Source organism: Artibeus jamaicensis, unplaced genomic scaffold (assembly GCF_021234435.1).
Source record: "Artibeus jamaicensis isolate MK-2021 breed Jamaican fruit bat unplaced genomic scaffold, CSHL_Jam_final contig_525, whole genome shotgun sequence".
NCBI lineage: Eukaryota > Metazoa > Chordata > Mammalia > Chiroptera > Phyllostomidae > Artibeus > Artibeus jamaicensis.
Genome location: NW_026521874.1, coordinates 3662010 through 3685305, shown reverse-complemented (window position 1 = coordinate 3685305; position 23296 = coordinate 3662010). Strand labels below are relative to the sequence as shown.

The 23296-nt window shown below is 60.6% G+C and overlaps 1 protein-coding gene across 2 annotated transcripts; it reads left to right on the top strand.

Moving 5' to 3' along the window:
* Positions 1-48: 48 nt before the first annotated feature.
* Positions 49-22445, top strand: SETD1B (SET domain containing 1B, histone lysine methyltransferase). Of its 2 annotated transcripts, none has more exons than XM_053669738.1 (17): positions 49-288; positions 763-947; positions 1175-1273; positions 1906-2176; positions 4125-4237; positions 5126-6364; positions 10303-11109; positions 11500-11761; positions 11852-12174; positions 12261-12363; positions 12923-13405; positions 14605-15849; positions 16712-16878; positions 17588-17719; positions 17809-17928; positions 18011-18148; positions 19909-22445. In XM_053669738.1, exons 2-17 carry the CDS (start codon positions 777-779, stop codon positions 20080-20082), a joined length of 5847 nt encoding a protein of 1948 aa, XP_053525713.1. In that variant the 5' UTR covers positions 49-288; positions 763-776; the 3' UTR covers positions 20083-22445. The 2 variants fall into 2 exon arrangements, with proteins under 2 accessions (XP_053525713.1, XP_037000176.2); XM_037144281.2 differs by lacking the exon at positions 49-288 and adding an exon at positions 641-660.
* The last annotated feature ends 851 nt before the right edge of the window (positions 22446-23296 follow it).

The following is a 23296-nucleotide window of genomic DNA, read 5'->3' as shown; positions in this document are numbered from 1 at the left end:
GGCGAGGGGAGGAGGAAGAGGAGGAGGAGGAAGAGGAGGAGGGTGAGCGCTCGGGTCGGGCTCCTTAGCGGTGTATTGTGGGATGTGCGGCTACTGGGAGCCGAGCCTCCGCCGCCAGCCGCCTCCCGGGCAGCAGCAGCAGCAGCGGCGGCGGCAGCAGCTCTGGGCCCGGCAGCCGCGGCGGTGCCCCCCCGTCCCGGCCCCCCGTCCGGCAGCCCCGGCCTCGGCTCCCGCGGGGGACACCATGTACTGGCTGGCGGCGCAGGGAGGCCGGCGCCCGGCGGGGATGTAAGCGCGGCCCGGGGAGGGAGAGGCCGCGGCCGGCACCCGGGCGGCCTGAGCCCCCGGCCCCGGGGCCCCGGCCGGGCGGGCGGGCGGCGCCGGGCCTGCCGCGAGCCCCGCGCCCGAGCCGGGCCGAGCGAGCGAGCGCGCGCCACGCCGGGCGGCCGGGCGGCCGGGCGGGCACCATGGGCCGGAGCCCGCGTCCTCCCGGCGGCCCGGGCCCCGCCAGCCCGCACCGGGGGCCCCCGGGAGCCCCCTGCTGCCGCCCCGAGACGGTGGCCGAGCGGGCGGGCTTCTAATTCTCCCGGAAGGGTTATTCTCTCGCTCCATTCTTATTTTGGGGGGAGCCAGCGAGACAGCGCCTTTTGGGGCGCGCTGGTAAGGTGGGAGGGGGTGGGGGCTGGACGATTTGGTTCTTTCGCGTGTGTGTGGAAGCGGCCGCCGCGGCGGCGGAGGCGACAACAACTTGCTCGTTTCCAGGTTGGGTTAGCGGCATGGAGAACAGTCACCCCCACCACCACCACCAGCAGCCCCCGCCGCAGCCCGGCCCTTCGGGCGAGAGGAGGAACCACCATTGGAGAAGTTACAAGTTGATGATTGACCCGGCTCTGAAGAAGGGACACCATAAACTGTACCGCTACGATGGGCAGCATTTCAGCTTGGCGGTGAGTGGCCGGCGCGCCTCCCCGCCGCCCCCACTCCCCCCCAGCCGTGCCCGGGGAGCCGGGTCCGAACCGCCCGGGGACCCCCGTCCCGACCACCCGGCCAACTGTCAGCCGGCTTGGCCCAACCCTAGAGTTTGACAAGTGCCCGGAGAAGGGGGTCCTGCCCCAGCCCCTGGGGAGTAGTGGGACCAACCCTCCCATCTCCCCCCCCCCATGTCTCCCCACAGATGTCCAGCAACCGCCCGGTGGAAATTGTCGAAGATCCACGGGTGGTCGGGATCTGGACCAAAAACAAGGAGCTCGAGCTGTCGGTGCCCAAATTCAAGGTAGGACCCCTCCCCCCTGCCCCCGCGGTCCCTCCTCCCCCTCCCGGAGTTCGAAAATAACGCCAGTCCAGACCGAGCCCAGCCAGATTCTGAGTTCCCGCCGTCCCGGACGGGGAAGTTTTGGCGGGGAGGGGGAGCTTGCTGCGAGAGGGGCGTCCCCTCCGAGCTGCTGTAAACAGAGTAACACTGCGCTGCAACTGTAATCAAGGCGCTGATACTGTGTCCTGCCCGCCCAGCTGGGGGCTCTGGGTCCCCACCTGGCTCCTGCGAGGCCGGGGGGTTTGGCCCGAGGGACCCGCCCCCCTCCCCAGGCTTGTGTCTTTAGGGGGACAACTTCCTAGCCCAAGGGGTCGCCCCAGACCCGGCAGCAGGGAGAGGAGGCCGGAATGGGGTTATAGGGAAAGAGAAACTGTTTCTTTTTCCCCTTTCCTTTCGAACCCGGAGGACTTCCACGTTCCAAACGATTTAATCTTCCGCTTCCCGGGCCCGCCCGCGTACATTTTCTTTCCAAAAAAATTAAAAAAATTTTTTTTACCCTTCATTGTTTCCTACCGGCAGACGAGTGGGGAATGTTGTGTTTTCCCTTCAATTTCCATGTTCTCCCAACTCCCTTCCCCCTCCTCTCCTGCCAGATCGATGAGTTCTACGTGGGCCCAGTGCCTCCGAAGCAGGTGACATTCGCCAAGCTGAATGATAACATCCGCGAAAACTTCCTGAGGGACATGTGCAAGAAGTATGGGGAGGTGGAGGAGGTGGAGATTTTGTACAACCCCAAGACCAAGAAGCACTTGGGCATTGCCAAGGTGGTTTTTGCCACGGTCAGGGGAGCCAAGGAGGCGGTTCAGCACTTGCATAGCACTTCGGTCATGGGCAATATCATCCACGTGGAGCTGGACACCAAAGGTGAGTGGAGGCCGGCCCAGGGCATCAGGAGCCTCCAGTGTGGCCCCTGCTCCTCCCCGAGCCCCTCCGGCAGTGTTGAGGACCCCCTCACTTTTCCTTGGGTGCCCCACTACAATCTTTTTTTTTTTTTTTTTGGCCCCCTCCTGAGGGTAGAATCACATGGAGCTAAATGTGTTGTCTGTTGCTAGGAGACAAGCTATAATTTACCAAATGTGCGGTCCTTGGCCACTGTACCCCTAGGGACCCCCCGGAGGCTTCCCCACCGCTGACACCCCCAGAGGGCCCCCTCACAGCCCCGGTGGTGGCCGGGGTTTAGACAGTCCCCAGTGTTTCCTCGGTGTGAGGGGAGGAGTCTGCCTTTGTTTATTTGTTGTGGGGGGGGGGTGAGCTGAGGGAGAGCCGCTGGATGCCTTTAAATGCATAAAGAATGGGTCCCTCGATTAAAAAGAGAGCCCTCCAGGGCACCCCTCCCCTCCATGCCACCCCTTCCCCCTGGAAGTGGGAACCAATCTGGGCGCAGAGTGTGGTTTCATTGATAATGTTCCAGATAGTGCTGGGCGGGCTGTTCAGGGTGCTCTCGGCTTGACACGGTGTCTTCCCTCCTCTCTCTTAAAGAGACAGCAGCACCTTCCCTGCACTGTGCTCGCTCCCCGCTGGCCACTGGGAGAGGCCTGCCCAGAGGCCACACCTCCCACCCTCTGGGTCCTGGGAGGCCCCTCCAGAAGCTGGTTGGAGGGGCGAGCCAGGACCCCACCACCAAGCTAGAAGGTGCCCAGACAGGTGCCAGGTACTCTGAAGACAAGCCAGCCCCGTGACTGTGCCCTGTGTCCAGAGCTCCTTGAGGTCTCTGAGCAGGCCAGGAGGGTGGCTTCCCGGGTTTTTGTGAGCTACCAGGGCACAAAAAAACCCAAGACAGGAAAAATCTAGACCTTTATTTTTGGTTTTCATAGTGGATGCATATTGACTGAGTCCCAGAGGCCTTCCTTGCTGCGGGCCGTGGAGGGAGGTGGCCCCTGGGCAGGCGCTCTCCTCCCCTAAACTCTTCGGAGCTGTACCTAGTTCTGAGTCTCCCAGGGGCACAAGTCCAGGTTCCTATCTAAGCCACACCTCCCAGTCCCCCAGCTCTGTTGTACTTTCTCAGTCTCTGTGGGGGGAGTACAGACCCTCGCAAACCTGCATGTCCCGTGCCCCGTGGGTGGCTGCTGTCCTGAGAAGCAAATGTAGAGCTCCTTCCCCGTTCTAGGGAGCTGCCAGCTCTCACCAAAATTTCATTTCTACAAAAAGAAACAAGGCAGGGGGCCCTCGGAGACTGCTAACTAAGTTTGTATTTCAAGAAAGAGACCAGTAAAGTGTAGCTCAAGGAATGTGGCTCCTTTGCATATGTAAGCAGCTGCCTCACAGGGCTCTATAAATATCAGTGATGGGGGGGCCCCGGGTCTGCAGAGGCTTCTCTCTGCTGGGAGGGGTAGAGGGTTCCCACACAGGGCTCAGGGGGACCAGCCCCACCCAGAGCCGAGGAGTCCAGTCAGAGGAGGAGGCCTGTGGGGTTCACAGGAGCTTGGCTGCTGGTCACCTGGTCCCCCCCGCAGTTAGCAACCAACTGTTTCCTCTCCTCTCTCCACTTGCTACGGGGACTGGGAAGAGCTGCCTGCTTTCTTTGGGTGCCCAGGTGACAGGAAGGGCTTTGTGCTGGGGGTGGCATTCTGTATTTGGGGGAATCCCAGCCCCAGAGGCGTTAAATTCTGAGTCTCGGGATAAGAAACATTGTAGAGTTCAGTAGCATCTGGGACACCTGAGTAAGGTACAAAGAAAGGCGGGGACTTGGTTATGGTTACACGGTTACGCCAGGTCTGGGTGTCTCGGGCATTAGGGGCCCACAGGAAGCCCACCGGCGGGGGCTGCGCCCTCCGGGAACCTGGCCGAAGCCTCCCTTCCTGTCCTTCCTCAGGGGAAACCCGAATGCGGTTTTACGAACTGTTGGTCACGGGCCGGTACACACCCCAGACCCTCCCAGTGGGTGAGCTGGATGCTGTCTCTCCGGTTGTGAACGAGACCTTGCAGGTGGGTCGATCACTCTCAGTGTTTCCTCCCCAGCCCCGCACCCCCCGACCACCCCTCGCCAGCTCCTGGAGATGTCCTTCGCCCCAGCTTTGGACACCATGGCCCGGGAGGGAAAGGGGCCTGGCCACACACAGGCTGGGGCTCCCACAGACCCAGAGCCCAGCTGGAGTCCGCTTGCCATGGGGTTGCTGCGTCCAAAGTCCTGTGTGCCCCTGAACCCCTGCTCCCAGAAAGCAGGGTTCAGGGCCTCTTTACCGAGCAAGACCGACTCCTTCCCCGGTCACTGCCTCCCGGCACACTCAACGGACCACTGTCACCTGGGGAGAGCCTCGTCCCAGCCCTTCCCCAGCATCAACCCAGCCACCCACGGGAGTAGCTTTTCCAGAGTGAAGAGACTTTGTTCGCTTGCTGGTCAGCTGGGTGGTTTGATCAGGCACATTTACAGTGCCCTGTTATTTAAATCTTAAAACACCAGGTAGCCCCCCCCCACACACACACACACACATACACCCAAAGCCATAGTTCTTCTTGCTACCTCTGCTTGGGAGCTCTTTGATTTCTGCCAGCCCGAGACAGGAAAAAAATCCCAGTTCAATCCACGGAGTCAGGATCTTCTCCTTCCTCTGCTTCAGGGATTAGGACAAGCCCTCAAGGTTCCCTAAGGGTAACTGGCCACCCCAAGAGTAGAGAAAGGTTAGGACCACCCGGCCACTTCTCTTCAATCTCCCCCTGACCCCTAACTCTTACCAAGTTGCAGTTCTAAAGCGACCAGTGTGGCTTGGGCTCCAGGCAGCCAGGGTGAGTGGGGAAGAGGGCCCCATCCCATCGGCAGCCCCCCTTCCTCCGGGGGTCTCACCTCTCTCTCTCTCTCTCTCTCTCTCTCTGTAGCTGTCAGATGCCCTGAAGCGCCTCAAGGATGGTGGCCTGTCTACAGGCTGTGGCTCTGGCTCATCGTCCGTCACCCCAAATAGTGGCGGGACGCCCTTCTCCCAGGACACTGCTTACTCCAGCTGTCGCCTGGACACGCCCAACTCCTACGGACAGGGCACGCCGCTCACGCCGCGCCTGGGCACCCCCTTCTCGCAGGATTCCAGCTATTCCAGCCGCCAGCCCACACCCTCCTACCTCTTCAGCCAGGACCCCACGGTGACCTTCAAGGCCCGGCGCCACGAGAGCAAGTTCACGGACGCCTACAACCGCCGCCACGAGCACCATTATGTCCACAACTCTTCTGTGGTCACTGCGGTGGCTGGGGCCACAGCTGCCGCCTTCAGGAGCTCTGTGGACCTCACGTTTGGGGCCGTCGGCAGCAGTGGGGCCAGCGGGGGCCCCCCATTCAAGGCCCAGCCACAGGATTCGGCCACGTTTGCCCACACTCCACCACCGCCCCAAACAACTCCTGCTCCTGGAGTCCCGTTCAAGTCGGCTTTCTCTCCCTACCAGACTCCTGTGCCCCCTTTCCCCCCACCCCCTGAGGAGCCTCCCACCACGACCGCCTTTGGAGCCCGTGACAGTGGGGAGTTCCGGAGAGCACCTGCGCCCCCACCCCTGCCGCCCGCTGAGCCCCTGCCCAAGGAAAAGCCGGGCACGCCCCCCGGCCCACCACCCCCCGATGCCAACAGCATGGAGCTGGGTGGCCCGCCAACCTTCGGCTGGAGCCCAGAGCCCTGTGACAGTCCGGGCACTCCGACCCTGGAGTCGTCGCCGGGGCTGGAGAAGCCCCACGACAGCCTGGACTCCCGCATCGAGATGTTGCTGAAGGAGCAGCGGAGCAAGCTGCTCTTCCTCCCGGAGCAGGACTCGGACACGGAGCTGCAGATGGAGGGCAGCCCCATCTCCTCCTCTTCCTCTCAGCTCTCCCCGCTGGCCCCCTTCGGCACTAACTCCCAGCCGGGCTTTCGAGGCCCCACACCACCTTCCTCGCGCCCGTCCAGCACCGGCCTGGAGGACATTAGCCCCACACCACTGCCTGACTCCGATGAGGACGAGGAGCTTGACCTGGGGCTGGGGCCCCGGCCCCCACCTGAGCCAGGCCCCCCGGACCCTACTGGTCTTCTGGGCCAGACAACTGAGATGGCCGTGGACCTGGCTGGAGACAGGACCCCAACCTCAGAGAAGATGGATGAGGTACCACCATGTCTGTCCATGTCTGTCTGGGATTGGTTTTCTCTGTTTTACTTATGTTTCCTTCGTTACCTTTTGAAAGCATTATCTTCATGGAAAACAAGCTAAGATGTAGAAGCAATGGGGCCAGGGCAGCCAAAAGAACAAATCAGTGCACAGACTAAAAAGAGGATGCAAAAAGCACCAGACTCTGATTGATCAGCTGGTTTGGCTCTGAGCTCCCTAGCAGCCATGGAGAGAAGGGAAATATGACCGAGTTCTGTTGCTCTCCTTGTTAGGTGGGGGGAGTTGAGACTTTTCCTAGGGGTCAGTTCTGAGATGATCTTTGGTCGGAGTTTGCTGAGAGCCCAGAGATTATGGATTGTGCTGATGGTCCTGGGCCCCCTTCTCTCTTGGGTGGCTCAGGGATAATCGGGGCTGGACCCAAGAGGCTCAGGAAGCTTGGGGAGAGGCAGGGGGCTCCGGAGCGCTATCTAGTGCTCTCTGAAGGGGTGGGAAACCACCCACGCGGGCAGGCTGGTGGGCACCGGAATTTCCCTTCTTCCACTTTTTCTGGCTCCAGTAGTGAAGGAGTTAAGGGCTAGCCCAGGGGGAGGGCCACAGCCAGAAGCAGGCCAGGCTGTCTGCCCTCCATCCTCTCCTCAATCTTAGATCCTCTCCTGCAGTCTCATCACTCAAATGTGCAGCCTCAGGATTGTGGAGGGGGGGGGCGTGCTGTGTGCCACATTCCTCTGGAGGGGCATATTAGGTCACCTTCCTTGGCTCCGCTCCTCCCCCTTCCTGGTCCAGGTGCCTTCGACAGCCCACTCTCTGCCACTGTGGGTGGTGGGGAGGAGGGTCCTTCCCTTCCCAGGCCCTTTGATTAGGCCGGTTTGGCTGCCTCCGGGAGGAACAGAGGAGAACTCGGCCTGCCCGGGAGGGAGCTGCAGGGAGCTGGGGCTCCAGATGGCCTCCAGGCAGTTCTAGGGAAGTGGTTTCAGGTGCCCGGGGCTCCAAGCAGGGGGATTGACAGGTGTGCGGGGGTGGGGAGTTGCTGGCCCTGCCACCCTCCTTCCCTTCCCTCTCTGCTGTCTGGGGTTGAGGGATGTTGACCACGTTGACCACCTCGTCCAAGGCTGGGAAGTGCAGAGAGTCGGAGGGACTGCGTCCCCACCGTGTCACTGTAGAGTAGGGGAGACAGAGGCTCAGAGAGCCGAGGTCGGGCATGTCTCCGGGATCTTTGACCAGGGACGCCTGGGTGTACCCATAGCCTCCAGACTGGCCCTCTTGCGCCCCCTGCTGGCAGCCGGGAGAGCAGCGTGCGGGCTCCTCCGGACTTCACCTCGAGTTCCCACCCTGGCCGGCTGCACAGGGGTTCCCCTCTCCTCACAGAGACTGAGGGCTAAACCCAGCTCTGCCACTCTCTGGCTCTGTGACCTTGGGGAAGGCACTTTCCCTCTCTTGGGTCTCAGTTTCATTGTCCGTGTCAGTGAAATGGGATGGGGAGAGCACCTGTCTGGCGGGGTCTGGGCCTCAGCCAGGTGCCGCGAGGTTAGGGCCGGGCGCAGTAGGGTCCTTGCGGGTTGCTGCTGGGTGCCTAGTTACTTCCAACTCCGCCCCCCGCCCCCTCCACACACACCCCTAGGGTGGGGAGGAAGGGGCAGGCGGAAGGCTGGGGCAGGTCTAGGACCAACTGTCCCATCCTCTCCTGACTGGCTGGCTACACGCCCCCGGGTTCACTCTGGGGGCACCACGGGGCTTGCTGGGCGCTGTCCAGGGCTGATCTGGCGGCCGCTGTCCCTGAGTACCACCAGGCTGAGCCTGCCTGTGCCTCTCTCAGCAAGTGCCTGGGGACCCTGGGGTGGGAGGAGAGAACAAGAGAATAGAGGGACTAGCAAAATCCGGAGCTTCCTACTGCTGCCAAATGTTTGGTATTCTTCCCCCAGCCCCCATTTTTCTTCAAGGCCTCCCCCACCGGTAGGCTGACCTATCACCTCGAAGCCTGCACAGACCCCTCCCCTCAGCCTTCCAAAGCACACTGTCTCTAAAGCTACAAAGTGCCAAGTTCACCCAGGGCACCTTCTCGCCTCTTGTTCTGTCACAAGAGTCTGGGGGGGGTGGCCGGACCCTTTTCTCCCTACTGCTGCTCATCCTCTGGCCCCACCTCCACCGTGCGGACCCTCACGCCTCCTCACTGTGTCCCAGAGCGCAGGGGCCCTTGTCCATTTTAGAGCCAGGCCCATGCTCAGCTCCTCCCGGTCACCGGGTGGCAGGTGCCTGAGTCCCGATGACAGCCCCCCCCCCCAGCCCCCTTTCTGACCGCTCTGCCTGTTGGGCCAGTGGCTTCTGACTCTCCTGAGTCCTCCCCGCGGTCAGGAGGGACTGGAGGAGAAGCCCCCACTGGGAGGTTGCAGTGCAGATAAGAAGTGGGGCCCCTCTGCCCACTGCAGCGTCATCGCGATAGCTGAGATTCGGAGGCAGCTTGGGTGCCCGCAGGCAGGTGAGCGGGGGGAAAAAAGCTGTGGTACGTTTACAGGATGGAGTGCTACTCAGCTGTAAAAAAAGAGAAAAGTCTTACCTTTCGCGACAGCGCGGGTGGATGTGGGGAACTTTCTGTTAAGTGAACTAAGCCAGTCAGGGAAAGACAAGTCCCGTGTGATCTCAGTTCTATGTGGAATGTAACAAACAAAATAAACCAACAAACAAAATAGAAACAGACTCATCGATACAACAGGCAGGCTGACAGCTGTCGGCGGGGAGGGGGATTGAGGAGCCGGGTAAAAAAGGTGAAGAGATTAAGCCAAAAAAAAAAACACAACTCACCAAACTCATAGATACAGACAATATGGTGATTGACAGGCAAGAAGGGGGGGTGGGGGTGGTAGAAGAGGGTAAAGGGAGGTAAATGGTGATGGAAGGAGACTTGACTTGGGGCGGTGAACGTGCAATATAATACACAGATGACGTATTATAGAACCGTACCCTGGGACCCATAGCATCCCAGTAAGTTCAATTTTTACCAAATGTACATAGAAAGGAAGAAGCGAGACAGCCCCACACTGGCCTGCACTGAGTGTGGGCCGGTGACGAGACTAGAGGAAAAGAGCGATGAAGGTAAAGGTGTGCTTCCTGTTCACGTACCTGTGGCTCCACTCACCGCCCCCCCGCCCTTCAGATGCCACTGTCTCCGCCGGCTTTCTCCGCCTCAGCGAGGGCAGCAGGCTGGCTGGGAGCCACTTCTGGGTTCGAATCCCAGGGCCATCCTTTACTGGCTGTGTGGCCTCGGGCAGGTTATTTAAGCTCTATGTCTTCCGATTTTCTCCTCAGTGAAAACAGAGATAGTGGAGCTCCTTTGTTGCGTGCTTCTGAGCATGAACTGAGTTACCGTGTGTAAAGCGCTTAGAAAGGTGCCTGGCGCATAGGAAACAGCTAAGAGGTGTTAATTATTAGTATTACCTTCTCTGAATCCAAACTGAAACAGAATCTCGCAAATTGAAACCGAATCTGCTTCCCTCCTCTTGCGCCATCTCCCTTCTGGCTTCCTTTTCTGCAGGATAGAGTATATATTTCACGCCTTCGTCCCGGTTACCTCCTCCCTCTCGTTCAGCTTGATGAGAGCAAGAATTTTGGGGGGGTCTTGTTCCCCACTAGGTAGTCAGTACCTAAAACAGTGCTGAGAAAACGTTTGAAAAATGCCTGGATCTTCAGGGTAACCCCCCGAGGCAGGTACTCTGATGCCCATTATGCAGACGGGAAAACTGAGGCTTAGAGAGGGTCAGTGACTTGCTGAGGCCACAGGGCTGGGAAGGGAGGAGATGAGGGTCGGAACTAGAGCATTCAGCCCTGCAGAGTAGGACTTCCAGAAGGCTTCTCCTCGAACTCTGGCGTTCAGAAGGGGGGACCCTGGGAGGTGGCTGCGCCACCCAGGCTCACACTCACCACTGTCTCCCTTTTCTCCCCAGGGCCAGCAGTCCTCCGGCGAGGACATGGAGATCTCCGACGACGAGATGCCCTCAGCCCCCATCACCGGCGCTGACTGTCCCAAGCCCCTGGTGGTGACCCCAGGGGCCGCGGCTGTGGGCGGTCCCTCCGTGCTGGCCCCGAACCTGCCGCTGCCCCCGCCCCCCGGCTTCCCACCACTGCCCCCGCCCCCACCGCCGCCCCCGCCGCAGCCTGGCTTCCCCATGCCCCCACCTCTGCCGCCGCCGCCCCCACCGCCCCCGGCCCACCCAGCCGTGACAGTGCCCCCACCACCCCTGCCGGCGCCTCCTGGTGTCCCGCCGCCGCCCATCCTGCCGCCGCTGCCGCCCTTCCCGCCTGGGCTGTTTCCCGTGATGCAGGTGGACGTGAGCCACGTGCTGGGCGGCCAGTGGGGCGGCATGCCCATGTCTTTCCAGATGCAAACCCAGATGCTGAGCCGGCTGATGACGGGCCAGGGCGCCTGCCCCTACCCGCCCTTCATGGCCGCTGCGGCTGGGCTGCAGTTCGTCAACCTGCCCCCCTACCGGGGCCCCTTTTCCCTGAGCAACGCCGGCCCAGGTCGTGGGCAGCCCTGGCCACCCCTGCCCAAGTTTGACCCATCTGTGCCACCGCCAGGCTACATGCCACGCCAGGAGGACCCCCACAAGGCCACAGTCGATGGCGTTCTGCTGGTGGTGCTCAAAGAGCTCAAGGCCATCATGAAGCGCGACCTGAACCGCAAGATGGTGGAGGTGGTGGCCTTCCGGGCCTTCGACGAGTGGTGGGACAAGAAGGAGCGGATGGCCAAGGTGGGGGGCCCTGGCCTCGCCGGGCTCGCACTCTTCTCCCCAGACACCCTCCGTACCCTCAAAAGCGGGCCGTGGGAGTGTTACTTTGTGAAACTGGGGGGTCAGTGGTCCCGATGTGTGCTGAGAACACGTTTCTTGGGAACCCCAACCTCCCAGGGTGGGAAGCCAGCGGTCTGGCCCAGGTGGCTGTAGTGGTCTCCCTGGCAGGCGAGGAAGTGGGGACTCAGTGTCCCAAGAGGTGGGCGCGGAGGGCGGCTGGTTCTCGGGAAGGAAGTGACCAGTCACCCTGCAGCTGTCGCTGTTGGAGGAAGGGAGGCTGCTCAGGGAGGGCCGCCCGATGGGGTCCCTGGCAGCACCGTAACCATGGTGACTGTCCCTCTCGCACCCCAGGCCTCACTGACCCCCGTCAAGTCGGGCGAGCACAAGGACGAGGACCGGCCGAAGCCCAAGGACCGCATCACCTCCTGCCTGCTGGAGTCCTGGAGCAAGGGCGAGGGCCTGGGCTACGAGGGCCTGGGCCTGGGCATCGGGCTGCGCGGGGCCATCCGCCTGCCTTCCTTCAAGGTCAAGAGGAAGGAGCCACCCGACGCAGCCTCGTCCGGAGACCAGAAGCGGCTTCGGCCCTCAACCTCCGTGGATGAGGAAGACGAAGGTCTGTACCCCCCTCACCCCCCACCGGGTTCGGGGGTCTCCTCCTCCTGTGCCCCCCAGCCCAGCCCTCTCACACCCTGCTTCCCCACAGAGTCCGAGCAGGGTCGGGACATGGCAGACGCCCCCTGCGAGCTCGCCAAGCGAGACCCCAAGGGCGTGGGTGTGCGGCGGCGGCCGGCTCGACCCCTGGAGCTGGACAGCGGCGGGGAGGAGGACGAGAAGGAGTCGCTGTCCGTGTCCTCCTCGTCGTCAGCCTCCTCCTCCTCCGGGTCCTCCACGACCTCACCCTCATCCTCAGCCTCGGACAAGGAGGAGCAGGAGAGCACGGAGGAGGAAGAGGAGGGAGGGGATGAAGAGGAAGAAGGCCCCAGAAGCCAGATCTCCTCCTCCTCCACCTCGTCCACGTCAGATAAGGTGCCGTTCAGAGTGGGGAGGCCTGGGGTGCCAGGGTGGGCGAGGGGCACCCTGCAGCCCCTCACTCACCTGTCCTTCTTCCCCAGGATGACGACGAGGACAGTGACGGCCAGGAAGAGTCTAAGAATGACGACGAAGACTTAGCCCTGTCGGAGGCGAGTGACAAGGAAGAAGGGGACTCGGACGGAGGTGAGCAGGGCAGGCTGCGGTCCCTGGCCCGGCCCAGGGCCCCTCTGCAGAGGGCAGAGCCTGGGCAAGAGTTAGCAACACTTGCTGGGCGAAACGTCTTGCCTTTGAGACGTGAACTCGTTAAAACACGCTCGACATTCCCTGTGACCCCACTGACACGAGCAGGTTTGTCCGCAGAGCCAGACAGCAGACCCGTGGTCACTTAGGGCAAGGGGTGGGGGCCCCCGGGGCGGGGGGAGGCCACGGGGATAGGTTTCTTCCTGAGCTCAGGACGGTTCTGGAACTGGGCAGGAGGCGCTTGTGCCCTCTGTGAATGTGCTGAATTGTCAACTTTAAAGTGGTTCGTTTCCTATGTCGTGGACTTTACCTCGATTTAATCGATTTAAGAAAATGATGAGTCGTTCTCACACACACACACACACACACACACATCCATACACATCCATGTCTCCGAGGGCCATGTTCAGGCCACGCGTCACGTGTTTTAGCCCTCTGGCGAAGCATCTGCTTAGGGCGCAGCAGGTGACGGGAGGGTCCCCTGCCCGTGTCCCCTGCCCAGATGAGACAGCGAGCATCGCGACCTGCAAGGATGGAGCCAGCTCCTCCAGCGAGAGTTCGGAGTCCTCCGAGTTCGAGTCAAGTTCCGAGTCCTCATCGTCATCCTCAGAGGATGAAGAAGAGCTAGCGGAATCGGGGGAGGAGGAGGAAGATGAGGAGGAGGAGGAGCCAGCCACGGATGAGAGCATGGCTGCCGCCATGCCTGAGGAGGACTTTGAGAAGGAGGTGGCCACGAGGCCACCCGTGATGGAGTCCTTGGGCCCAGAAGAGGAGGTGGACATTGAGGCTGAGGACGAAGCCCCCGAGGAGCGGCCCCCCGTGCAGGAAGAGCCCCCCCTGCCTGCGGGTGTGAAGGAGCTGTCTGGCTGCAAGGAACTCCCCAAGGAGCCAGGGCTGACCCAGGAAGGGGCCGGATCGCTGTCTCCAGAGCCCCCCTCGAGGGAGATGGAGGCCCACCTGCCAGCTTCCCTGGAGCCCACCCGAGGTAACACCTGCAGCCCCCCCGGAGGGTGGTGGGGGTGGAGGCAGGGTAAGCCCAGTCTCCTTCGGGTGAATCATTTAACCTTCCCAAGCCTCGGTTTTCTCATATGTAAAATGGATGGGTGGACAGTGTCCTTGCCGTGAGGCTGTGTGGGAGGAGAGAGTGGGGGGACAGATAACGTCCCAAATGCCGGCCCAGGGCCTGCATTTCCCCACCGATGCGTCCCTGGACCGTTAGTCTCAAGAGAAGCTCCCCAGAAAGGGGCAGGTGTGCATGGTCGCTTCAGTGACAGGCAGGTAGGGGAGCTTTGGGCGCTGGGCCAGGTGAGTGGCCGTGGACATCACACCCTCCACGTCCTGACGGAGCGGCAGGGACCACGTCCGAGGCTCGGACAGCACCGTCCGGCGGAACTTCCTGCGGTGATGCAGACGCTCACTCTCTGCCCTGTCCAGTACTGTGGCCACTCGAATCTGCAACGTGACTTCATTTTAGTTAATTTAAACTTGCGTATCCGTGTGCGGTTAGTTTGTGCCTCTACTCAGTCCTTCAGGAAAGCGACCTGGGATAGTTTGTGTCTCTGCGTGGTATTTGGCTGCAGATCCACAGGTCCTTCGGTACCGTCGCGAGTATTTTATTAAGGCTTCATCGCATTTCTGGCGCTGTTCTCGGGACTCAGGCTCCAGCAGCAGACCGAGCAGCCGAAGATACTCACCCTCGCAAAGTCGACTTCTCTACGGCAGGGTCACAGGTCACAGCGGATGAGTTAGAAAACGCCTCCTGTGGCCAGAGGGACACGTTAGGAGAGAAAAGGCTCTGACGAGTCCTGCAGGAGAGAAGCGGGAGTTTTCTTCGATTGCTCTGCTGCCGGAGCCCGTCTTTTTGGTTCACAGGATGTTCCTCGGTCGCAGAACACCGCTCTAAAGAGAGCGTCAACCACTGGCAACCATGCCTCCACCTTTGAGTCCCGTCAGCATTTATCAAGCGCCTACTGTATACCTGGACACTGGGCTGGACGCTGAGTGTTCCTTGAGTGGCTTAGCTGCTGGGGAGCAAGGGCGACAGTCTTGATACTTAGAAGAATCTCAGGGGACTTGCGGGCATGAGCCAGTTGGGTATCAAGTGCATAGTAGGGCAGCAGAAATAGGGCACTGAGAGATGTTGGACTCAACTAATGATGGCCTGGTTTTCACCTGTCTCTGCAGGGGAGGACCTGGAAGCGAAGCCCGAGACCCCTGTGCCACTTTCCTTACCTGTACAGCCACCATTGCCGCCCTCTCGACCACCCAGCCCACCGCCTGAGCCCAAGACCCCAGACCCCCTATACCCACCACCCCCTCTGGAGCCTCCCTCCGAAGACCAGCCCCCACGTACCCCAAGCCTCTGTGGCAGCCTGGCCAAGTCACAGAGCACCGAGACTGTGCCGGCCACCCCAAGCGGGGAGCCCCCACTGTCGGGGGGCAGTGGCAGCCTGTCCCTGAGCTCCCCGCAGGTGCCCGGCAGCCCCTTCTCCTACCCATCCCAGTCCCCGAGCCTGAGCAGCGGGGGCCTCCCGAGGACACCAGGCCGGGACTTCAGCTTCACGCCCACCTTCCCCGAGCCCGGCGGGCCCCTGCTCCTGCCCGTCTGCCCCATCCCGGCGGGCCGGCGGGACGAGCGGCCCGGCCCCCTGCCCTCCCAGATGCTCCTGGAGACGGGCCTGCCTCTGCCCCTGCCCTTGCCTCTGCCCCTGCCCTTGGCGTTGCCTGTGCCTGTCCTGCGGCCCCAGACTCGGACCCCGGCCCAGCTGCCCCCCCTGCTGCCCGCCCCTCTGGCCCCCTGCCCACCCCCCATCAAGAGGAAGCCGGGCCGGCCCCGGCGATCCCCGCCAGCCGTGCTCTCCCTGGACGGGCCCTTGGTCCGGCCACCAGTGGGGGCCGCCCTCGGCAGGGACCTGCTGCTCCTGCCTGGCCAGCCACAGACCCCGGTCTTCCCCAGCACCCACGACCCCCGGGCCGTGACCCTGGACTTCCGGAACACGGGGATCCCGGCCCCGCCCCCACCCCTGCCCCCCCAGCCTCCTCCACCGCCACCCCCCCCACCTGTGGAGCCCACCAAGCTGCCCTTCAAGGAGCTAGAGAACCAGTGGCTCTCTGAGGCCATCACTCCGGGTCCCCGCGGGCGTGACGAGGTCACGGAGGAGTTCATGGACCTGGCCAAGGTGCGAGGCCCTTGGCGCCGGCCACCTAAGAAGCGCCACGAGGACCTGGCAGCCTCGCCCGAGCTCTCCCCGCCGCAGCCCCTCTTCCGGCCCCGCACAGAGTTCGAGGAGATGACCATCCTCTACGACATCTGGAACGGCGGCATCGACGAGGAGGACATCCGCTTCCTGTGTGTCACCTACGAGCGGCTGCTGCAGCAGGACAACGGCATGGACTGGCTCAATGACACCCTCTGGGTCTACCATCCCTATATCCTGCCTGACGGCGTGGGGGGGCACACCTGGTGCTGGGAGTGCCCTGCCACCGCTCCGAGGCTTGTCTGCCACGATGCCCACGAAGGCAGCAGCACGAGTCACCTTCACCTGTGGAGTGGTGTCTGTGTGCCGACTCGGGCCAGCATCCACAGGCTCGGCACTGGTACCCTTAGACACGCCCTCTGTGCCAGGCGCAGCTCAGGCCGAGTTAGCCAGTCTCAGGGCCAAGTGCAGTCATGTGCTCGTGCAAAGTAACTGGCAGGAGCTGGCTGAGGGCCTGCTCTTCCCAGCGGCCCGTCACCTGCTTGAACCCACCCCCACCCCCCCACACCCCCCGCAGCCCAGTGAGGTAGGGCTGCTATTGCCGAAAGCCAGTGTGCAGAAGCCAAAGCTCAGGATGGCTAAGCACCCTCCCAGAGCCACACAGCACAAAGGAAGCCAAGCTGAAATCTGAGCCCAGGCAGATCTGATCGTCGGGTGCTGGCTGCGCTGTGTTGAGGCTGCAGCTGCCATCCTCCCAGTTTTCCTGAGCTGATTCAGCGAGCGCTTGGTACCAGGGGCCTTGCCAAGCACAGGGAGGCCTCCAGAGAGGCATTGCTTGTAGATGGGGAAACTGAGGCAGAAAGTAGCTAACACAGCTCTCCCAGGACCACACAGCTAGCCAGGTGCCCCTGCCTGAGTCCTGCCAGTCGCTGGAGCTGGCCTGCCAGGGGGTGTGGCTGCGGGTGGCGACGGTGCACGTTAGAGCCTCCTGGAGGTGGTCTGAGGGTGGAAGGGCTGGGCTGGTGGGATGGGTCTGAGGAGGCACCAGGAGAGGCTCACCGTCTGTGTCCAAGTGGCCCTTGACCCACACCCACCCACCAGCCTCTCTTCAGCAAAGAAGAAGAAGCGGGACGATGACATCCCCGAGCACGCGACCGGCTGTGCCCGCAGCGAGGGCTTCTACACCATCGATAAGAAGGACAAGATCAGATACCTCAACAACACCCGAGCCAGCACAGACGAGCCCCCCACCGACACCCAGGTACTGCTGTGGGAGGCCTGGGTGGTGGGCGGGGGTCTGAGCCCCAGATGGGGCGCAGGCAGGTTGAGGGGTTGTGGGTAGAGCCCTGGGAGCTGCCTGTGGCAGGGGTTACGCACCTGGTCGCTCAGGTGGGAGAAGTGAGGTGAGCGGTGGGCAGCGAGAAGCCCCTGGAGAGGTTCGATCGGGGATGTGAGCAGCGCTGAGTGGCATTTTCAGAAAGTCCACTCGTTCCTTTTTCAAGTGAAGCAAGCATGTACTGAGTATTTGCCGTGTTCCAGGCACTTGTGGAGCTGCAGGCGGGAGCAAAACCACGTGCTTCTCTTCCCGAAACGTAAATGTCAGTGGGGGAGAGGACACGAGCAAACCGGGCACTGGGCACAGAAAACAGGAGAGGAGGTCGGGGTTGGAGAAGATGGCATGAGAGCCAGACCTGAGGGAAAGAAACAAGCCACGTGGATGCTGGGGAGAGTCTGCGGGGATGCAGAGAAAGACTTCAGTGAAAAGCCGTTCCGTGCAGTCTGGAGGGGCTTGAGCATGTGCCAGTTCTGGCAGGAAGGGCAGGTGGCAGTTAGGGTCAGGACAGGCACAAGAAAGGCCACAGCAAGGAAGTTGGGGCAACAGGGACCCAGGGCTTAGGGTGCTGTGGTCAGCAAGGCCAGCTCCCCCCAGCGCCCACGCCCCCTCACTGGTCCCCCACCCTCCTGGGCAGGGCATGAGCATTCCGGCACAGCCGCATGCCTCCACCCGGGCAGGCTCGGAGCGGCGTTCGGAGCAGCGCCGCCTGTTGTCCTCCTTCACTGGCAGCTGTGACAGCGACCTGCTGAAGTTCAACCAGCTCAAGGTGAGCCTCGGCCGATCAGGGCCACCCGGGGTGGTGTGGGACCCGAGACCCACGTGCTCACACCTCCACTCCTTCCCTACCCCGCTCAGTTCCGCAAGAAAAAGCTCAAATTCTGCAAGAGCCACATTCACGATTGGGGCCTGTTCGCCATGGAGCCCATTGCTGCTGACGAGATGGTCATTGAGTACGTGGGCCAGAACATCCGCCAGGTAGGCGCCGCCCCGTGGCCGGGCGCTGGGGCGGGAACAGGGCTGGCTCGGCCTGGACTGAGGGAGGCCTCGCCCTGCCCAGGTGATCGCGGACATGCGGGAGAAGCGCTATGAAGACGAGGGCATCGGGAGCAGCTACATGTTCCGCGTGGACCACGACACCATCATCGACGCCACCAAGTGCGGCAACTTCGCTCGCTTCATCAACCACAGCTGCAACGTGAGTGCTGGCTCCTGCCCCTGCGCTGGGGGCGGAGGGGGAGAGCGCGTCCGGGGGCCTCTCTCTGCCAAGGTTCGGTTTTCCTGTCTACGACGGGTACAACGAGGCTGAAGGTGCCCGGGCCGGGCGTGTCTAGCTGGTGATGGTGGACTTCTTCTGTGCCAGCTCTTTCCGTGCCTCAGTGGGTCACGGTCTGCGGCACACTGGGAAAGCTCTGTGTCCACGCTGTCCACGGGCGTGGGCCCCGCCAGGCGTGGGGCCGAGCACCGAACTGGGGTCAGTGCACTTCAGAAACTGAGTTTTTAATTTCATTTTGTTTCGAACTGAAAGGACTCACCTGTTGCCTGTGGCAAACAGAGTGGACAGTGCAGGTCTGGGTACTTCGGCGGGGGCGGGGGTCGTCGTTGATAACAAGGGTGATTGTCTCCCTGAAAACAAGCGTAGGAGCTTGGCACGGGGGTGGGCGTTTCCGAGCCAACTCCGCCAGCTCTTGATGTCCCTACTTACGGAGCGTCTCCGTGCCACTGTTGCCTCGGCTGTGAAACAGAAACGCTGTTGGTTCCTCCTTGTAGGTTGTTGGGGGACCGGTGGGTTCCTGCAGCCGGCCCTCTGAATGTGCTGACACAGCGAGTTCCCTGTCCCCACTAGCCTTCCTGGTAGTCACTCGGTCACTCTCTGGGCTGCTCCTGGGAGAGCCGAGGGATCAGAGGTGGTAACTAAGGCAACGGTCCTGTTGCAGGGCCCTGGGGCAGGGAGGGAGAGCGCCTGTGTGCGGAGGGTCAGTGAGGGGGCAGGTGGACAGGGTGAGGGTGTGAGGTGGGCAGGGTTGGGGTGGCTGAGGCACTCGGCCTGGTGGGCAGAGCTGAGGAGTTTCTCTCGAAGCCGAGGCAGGCTGCTGGCAGTTTGAGCCATGGGGCGAAAGTATCTGCTGTCCCTTCGGGGAGATTCCTTGGCTGCTGGGTCAAGAGCAGGTTTTCTCAGAACGGGAGGCAGTGGCAGCCCAGGTGACGGATGGGGTGGGGGCCCGACTGCGGCTGCTGGCAAAGGGTGGGAAGAGGTGACCAGAATTAAGCAGGCTCTGGGAGACAGACCCCACTGGTTGTGGCTGTGGGCCAGGTCCCGCCTAGGTGAGGGGGTGAGGGCGTGGAGGTTTGGGGCCTGAATCCATGGTCCAGCGCCCCCTAGAGCTTAGGTTGGAGATGACAGCCACACCTGTCTCCTAGAACTGCCAAAGGTGCATACCAGCCCCAGTAGGGCCTTTGGGCCTGGAGCAGGACCTGCAAACTTTTCCTGCAGAATATTCTTGGCTTTTGTGGCCCAGACCATGTCCTAGCAACTGCTTAATTCGCACTGTAACAAAAGGAGCCCTGATGATATGTAAATGAGTAGTTGTGGCTATGTGCCAATAAAACTTTATTTGCAGAAACAGACAGCAGGGGGCCAAAGTTTGCTGACCCCTTCTCTAGAGCACAGAAGTGAGGCCGGAGCTACAAACACAAGTTGGGGAGTCACCTGCAATGTGAACAAAAATTGACGCCCTGGGAAAGGCTTCAATGTTAATAGTACCATTGTGTCATTCCTATGTAACATCAGAGGCCGGGGGTCATTGCCCCCCATGTGGGAGGACGGAGACCTAGAATAGGTGGCACTAGGCGGGGTCACGCAGCAAGCACGGGGCTCTGTTCCGGGCCCTCGGTGGAGGTGGACTGGGTGGGGGTCCCGGGAGTCCTCTGCTCAGTGCACCCCCTCCTGGCCCACAGCCCAACTGTTATGCCAAGGTGATCACGGTGGAGTCGCAGAAGAAGATCGTCATCTACTCCAAGCAGCACATCAACGTCAACGAGGAGATCACCTACGACTACAAGTTCCCCATCGAGGACGTCAAGATCCCCTGTCTGTGCAGCTCCGAGAACTGCCGGGGGACCCTCAACTAGGCTTGGCGCCCAGTAGAAGGATGTGGGCTGTCGTCAGGGTTCCCCGCGTGGACCCCGGGGCCTGGCCCCGCCTCCCACCCCCATTTCAGGTGCTGTCCTCTACCCAGTGGCCGTGGCAGGGCCTGGTGCCCCCAACACTACCCCCAGGACCCCGGCTCCAGCCCCTCAGAGGGAAAGGGCTTCTCTGTCTGTCAGCCTGTGTCTCGTCGTTTCTCAAAGTGCTCCTGTGAGGGCTTGCGTCCGACTCCAGCGTGAACTTCTCTCCTGTCACTCTCCAGCCCTCCACCTCTGTCTCTCTCCCCGCCGTGGTCGTCAGCCTCTGTTCCATGAATGCTGCTACATTGTTTTGTCTTCCCTGTATTTTCTTCCTTGTTGTAAGAAAAGACGTTTTAACCGTTGAAATGTGAAGGCAGAATCAGAGGGCGGGGACCCCTGGCAGAGGCTGCAGAGCCCCCCGGTTCGGCGGTGTGTCGGCCAGCGATCTGGAAACCCGTGGGGCTAGGGTGCTGGGCCAGGTGCTGCAGAGAGGAGGGGGGTCCGGCCCGGTGGCCTTGACCTCAGAACACTACGGAAGGCCCTTGCCTCTGCCAGTGGACTCAGTGAGAAGACCCTCCTACAGCCCCCCACCCCCAGTCTGTTCTTCCCCCAGCCAGTGGGGGGGCGGGGCGCGCATTTCCCCTCACGGACCCCAGCCGAGCTGGTCCCAGGCAGGACTTCCCCCCCAGGCTCTCTCTGCCACCCTGCACCCTGCCACCCCCCAGATCTTGGGTTCAATGTTTACTTTCTCATTCGAATGCCAGCAATGAGGGAGCCTCCAGGAGGTCCCAGTGGGCAGGCAGGGCACTGGGGAGAGTCACATCTGCGCCCCCCTGCCCTCCCCATCACCCCCCGCCCCAGGCAGGCGCAGCTCCTAGTCCCACCTCTACGGGTGTCTGACCGTGAATACGTGTGGCGATCTTTTGTTTATAAGCTTCACCTGCTCACCCCCCAGCCCACACCCCCACCCACCCTGCCAGCAGCCCCCTCACCCCAAGACATCAAAAAGCGTATTTATTTTCGGAGCGAGAAGATTATTTCTCCTAGAGAAAGAAAAACCTTGGAGAAGTTTTTAAAACTCGTATCTAAATCTGACAGGTTTTTCGTTGTTTTGTTTTTTGAAATCCTTTTTACTCCCTTCTCGTCATCCTATCAGGGTTTACTTCCCTAGATCTGTGTGTGTTTGCGCGCGTGTGTGTAAAATCAGACCGAGGGGGGGATGGGTTTTTGAAGTTCAGAACCAACTTCTGTACATAGGCTCCGGTAAAGGACTTCTTCTCGGGAACATTGTTTCTTGTAGAAACACGTGGGAAGACTTTTTTGCTCATTTCTTTGTACTTCCGAAAACACCACACGAGTCCCGCACCCCAGAAAGCAGAGCAGGCGTGTAAATAATTTATGGAACGTGACCGTTGTGACCAGGACTCATTCTCGCCGAGACGGGAGAACGCCGGCGGGGGCCGCCCCGCCCTGCGGAGACGCAGGGCCGGGCCTCTGGTATCTCAGCTTGTGTCAAGCTTGTTATCCTGTAAATTCTGTACAAAGAATTGTTATTTTTCTCTCTCTTCTTTTTTTGTTGTTGGTGGTTTTGTTGTGTTTTTTTTTTTTTTCCAGTTTTCACCCCACGCCCTCTCTGTTTGAGACTGTGCCTGCCATTTCAAGGACGGTGAAATTGGTGGCATTAAGACACAGAGAGGGGACCCACGCATAGCAGTGACCTCTCCCACTTGCGGTGTTCTGCCTAACTGTGCAACTGAGGAAATAATTTATTTTTCACATGAGGACATGTGTAGTTTGTGGAGACGGCCGATTTAAGTTACCCATGCAGTCCCCAAGGGGCTGTCTCCGTTCTGTCCCCACTCCCCTGCAGAAGAAGTGGAGGTGGGGACACAGGGGTCAGGCCTGCCTCAGCCCTCACCTTGCTCAGCCAGGAAGGGACCAGGCCCTCGTCCCCAGGAACCCCCATCTGCCCCTGAAATGGTTTGCCATATCCAGAAATGTGTTGGCTTGTTTTTCTTTCAATGCCTTCATTTTCATTGAACAAATTTTTGCTTTGGAAGAATTGGGGTTTCTGCTCTTTTTTTTTTCTCTTGCCCCTCCCTCCTTGCCTCCCTGCTCCCACAAAGAAGAGAGCCTGTCGGTTTTAGGGACGCTTGTACATACAGGCTCTCTCACCCGTGTGGAACTTGTTTCGAAGAGAAGTGTTTCTGTTGTGGGTGTGTCTGGCTGTAAATATGTGTTCATATTTTTGTGAATTCAATACTATGTACCATTGTATTATAGTAACTTTTATAAAGCAAACCATAAATATACTGACTTTTCTTACAGATACGCCGTCTCTCTTGCTCCCTCTCTCTCCCTCTCCCTCTCCTTTCTTCCTGTCAGGGGCCACACCCTGCTGGCACGGAGGGCGGGCTGGCTGTGCTGGGGGTGGGAGGGGCTCGGCCAGATGTGGTCTACTCAGACCACCAGCTCTTCAACTCCGAGCGTTTAGGTGAATTCTGCAAACGGGGCCAAGCTATGGTCAGACTAGACCTTCCACAGCTTTTGAAAAGCTTTCCATATGGAACGTTTCTTAAAACCTTAGGTGTATCACCCTGCTAATTAATAGTCTGCAATTAAGGACACTGGACCCAGTACTCTGTTGCCATCCCTGGAAGAACTACACAATGTCAAACACTTCAAGAGACAGTGCTCTTGTCTACATTTGAGGGGAGCAGGGGCTGGTGAAGTGGGTGGAGAAGAATTAAATGTCTGTGGTGTTCCAGGGAAGTGTCACCTCGGCCTGACCCCGAGGTGCGGTGACTGAGGGGCCCAGGGAGAGTGTGTGAGACACTGTCCACTTATCCCTGAAAAGGACAGACTCAAAACCTCAGCAAGAGGCAGCATGACGGGGAAGAGGCTGTATCTTCTTACAACAGAAACGCAAATTTTCACAAGAGTGTTTTCCCTGTCACGTGGCAAATGTCACATAGTTGGAAAACACCCAGCGCTGGCAGGCCTGGGGCGGGGGGCACTCCTGCTCTGTGGCTAGTGGAAGCATCACGTGCGACAGCGTTCAGGAAGAAACACTGGACACTAGCCCTCCGTAAGTAAAACGCACATAAACTCATGGCCCAGCTGCCCCACTGTCAGGAACTGAGCCTGCCAGGTACAGGCAGGCTGCACCGGGAGGTTC

Bases quoted from the DNA above. Each gene is read 5' to 3' on its own strand.
- SETD1B (XM_053669738.1), top strand. From the start codon at position 777: ATGGAGAACAGTCACCCCCACCACCACCACCAGCAGCCCCCGCCGCAG. The intron at 12,364-12,922 runs GTGAGCAGGGCA...TCCCCTGCCCAG, and splicing joins AGAAGGGGACTCGGACGGAG to ATGAGACAGCGAGCATCGCG. The intron at 16,879-17,587 runs GTACTGCTGTGG...CCTCCTGGGCAG, and splicing joins AGCCCCCCACCGACACCCAG to GGCATGAGCATTCCGGCACA.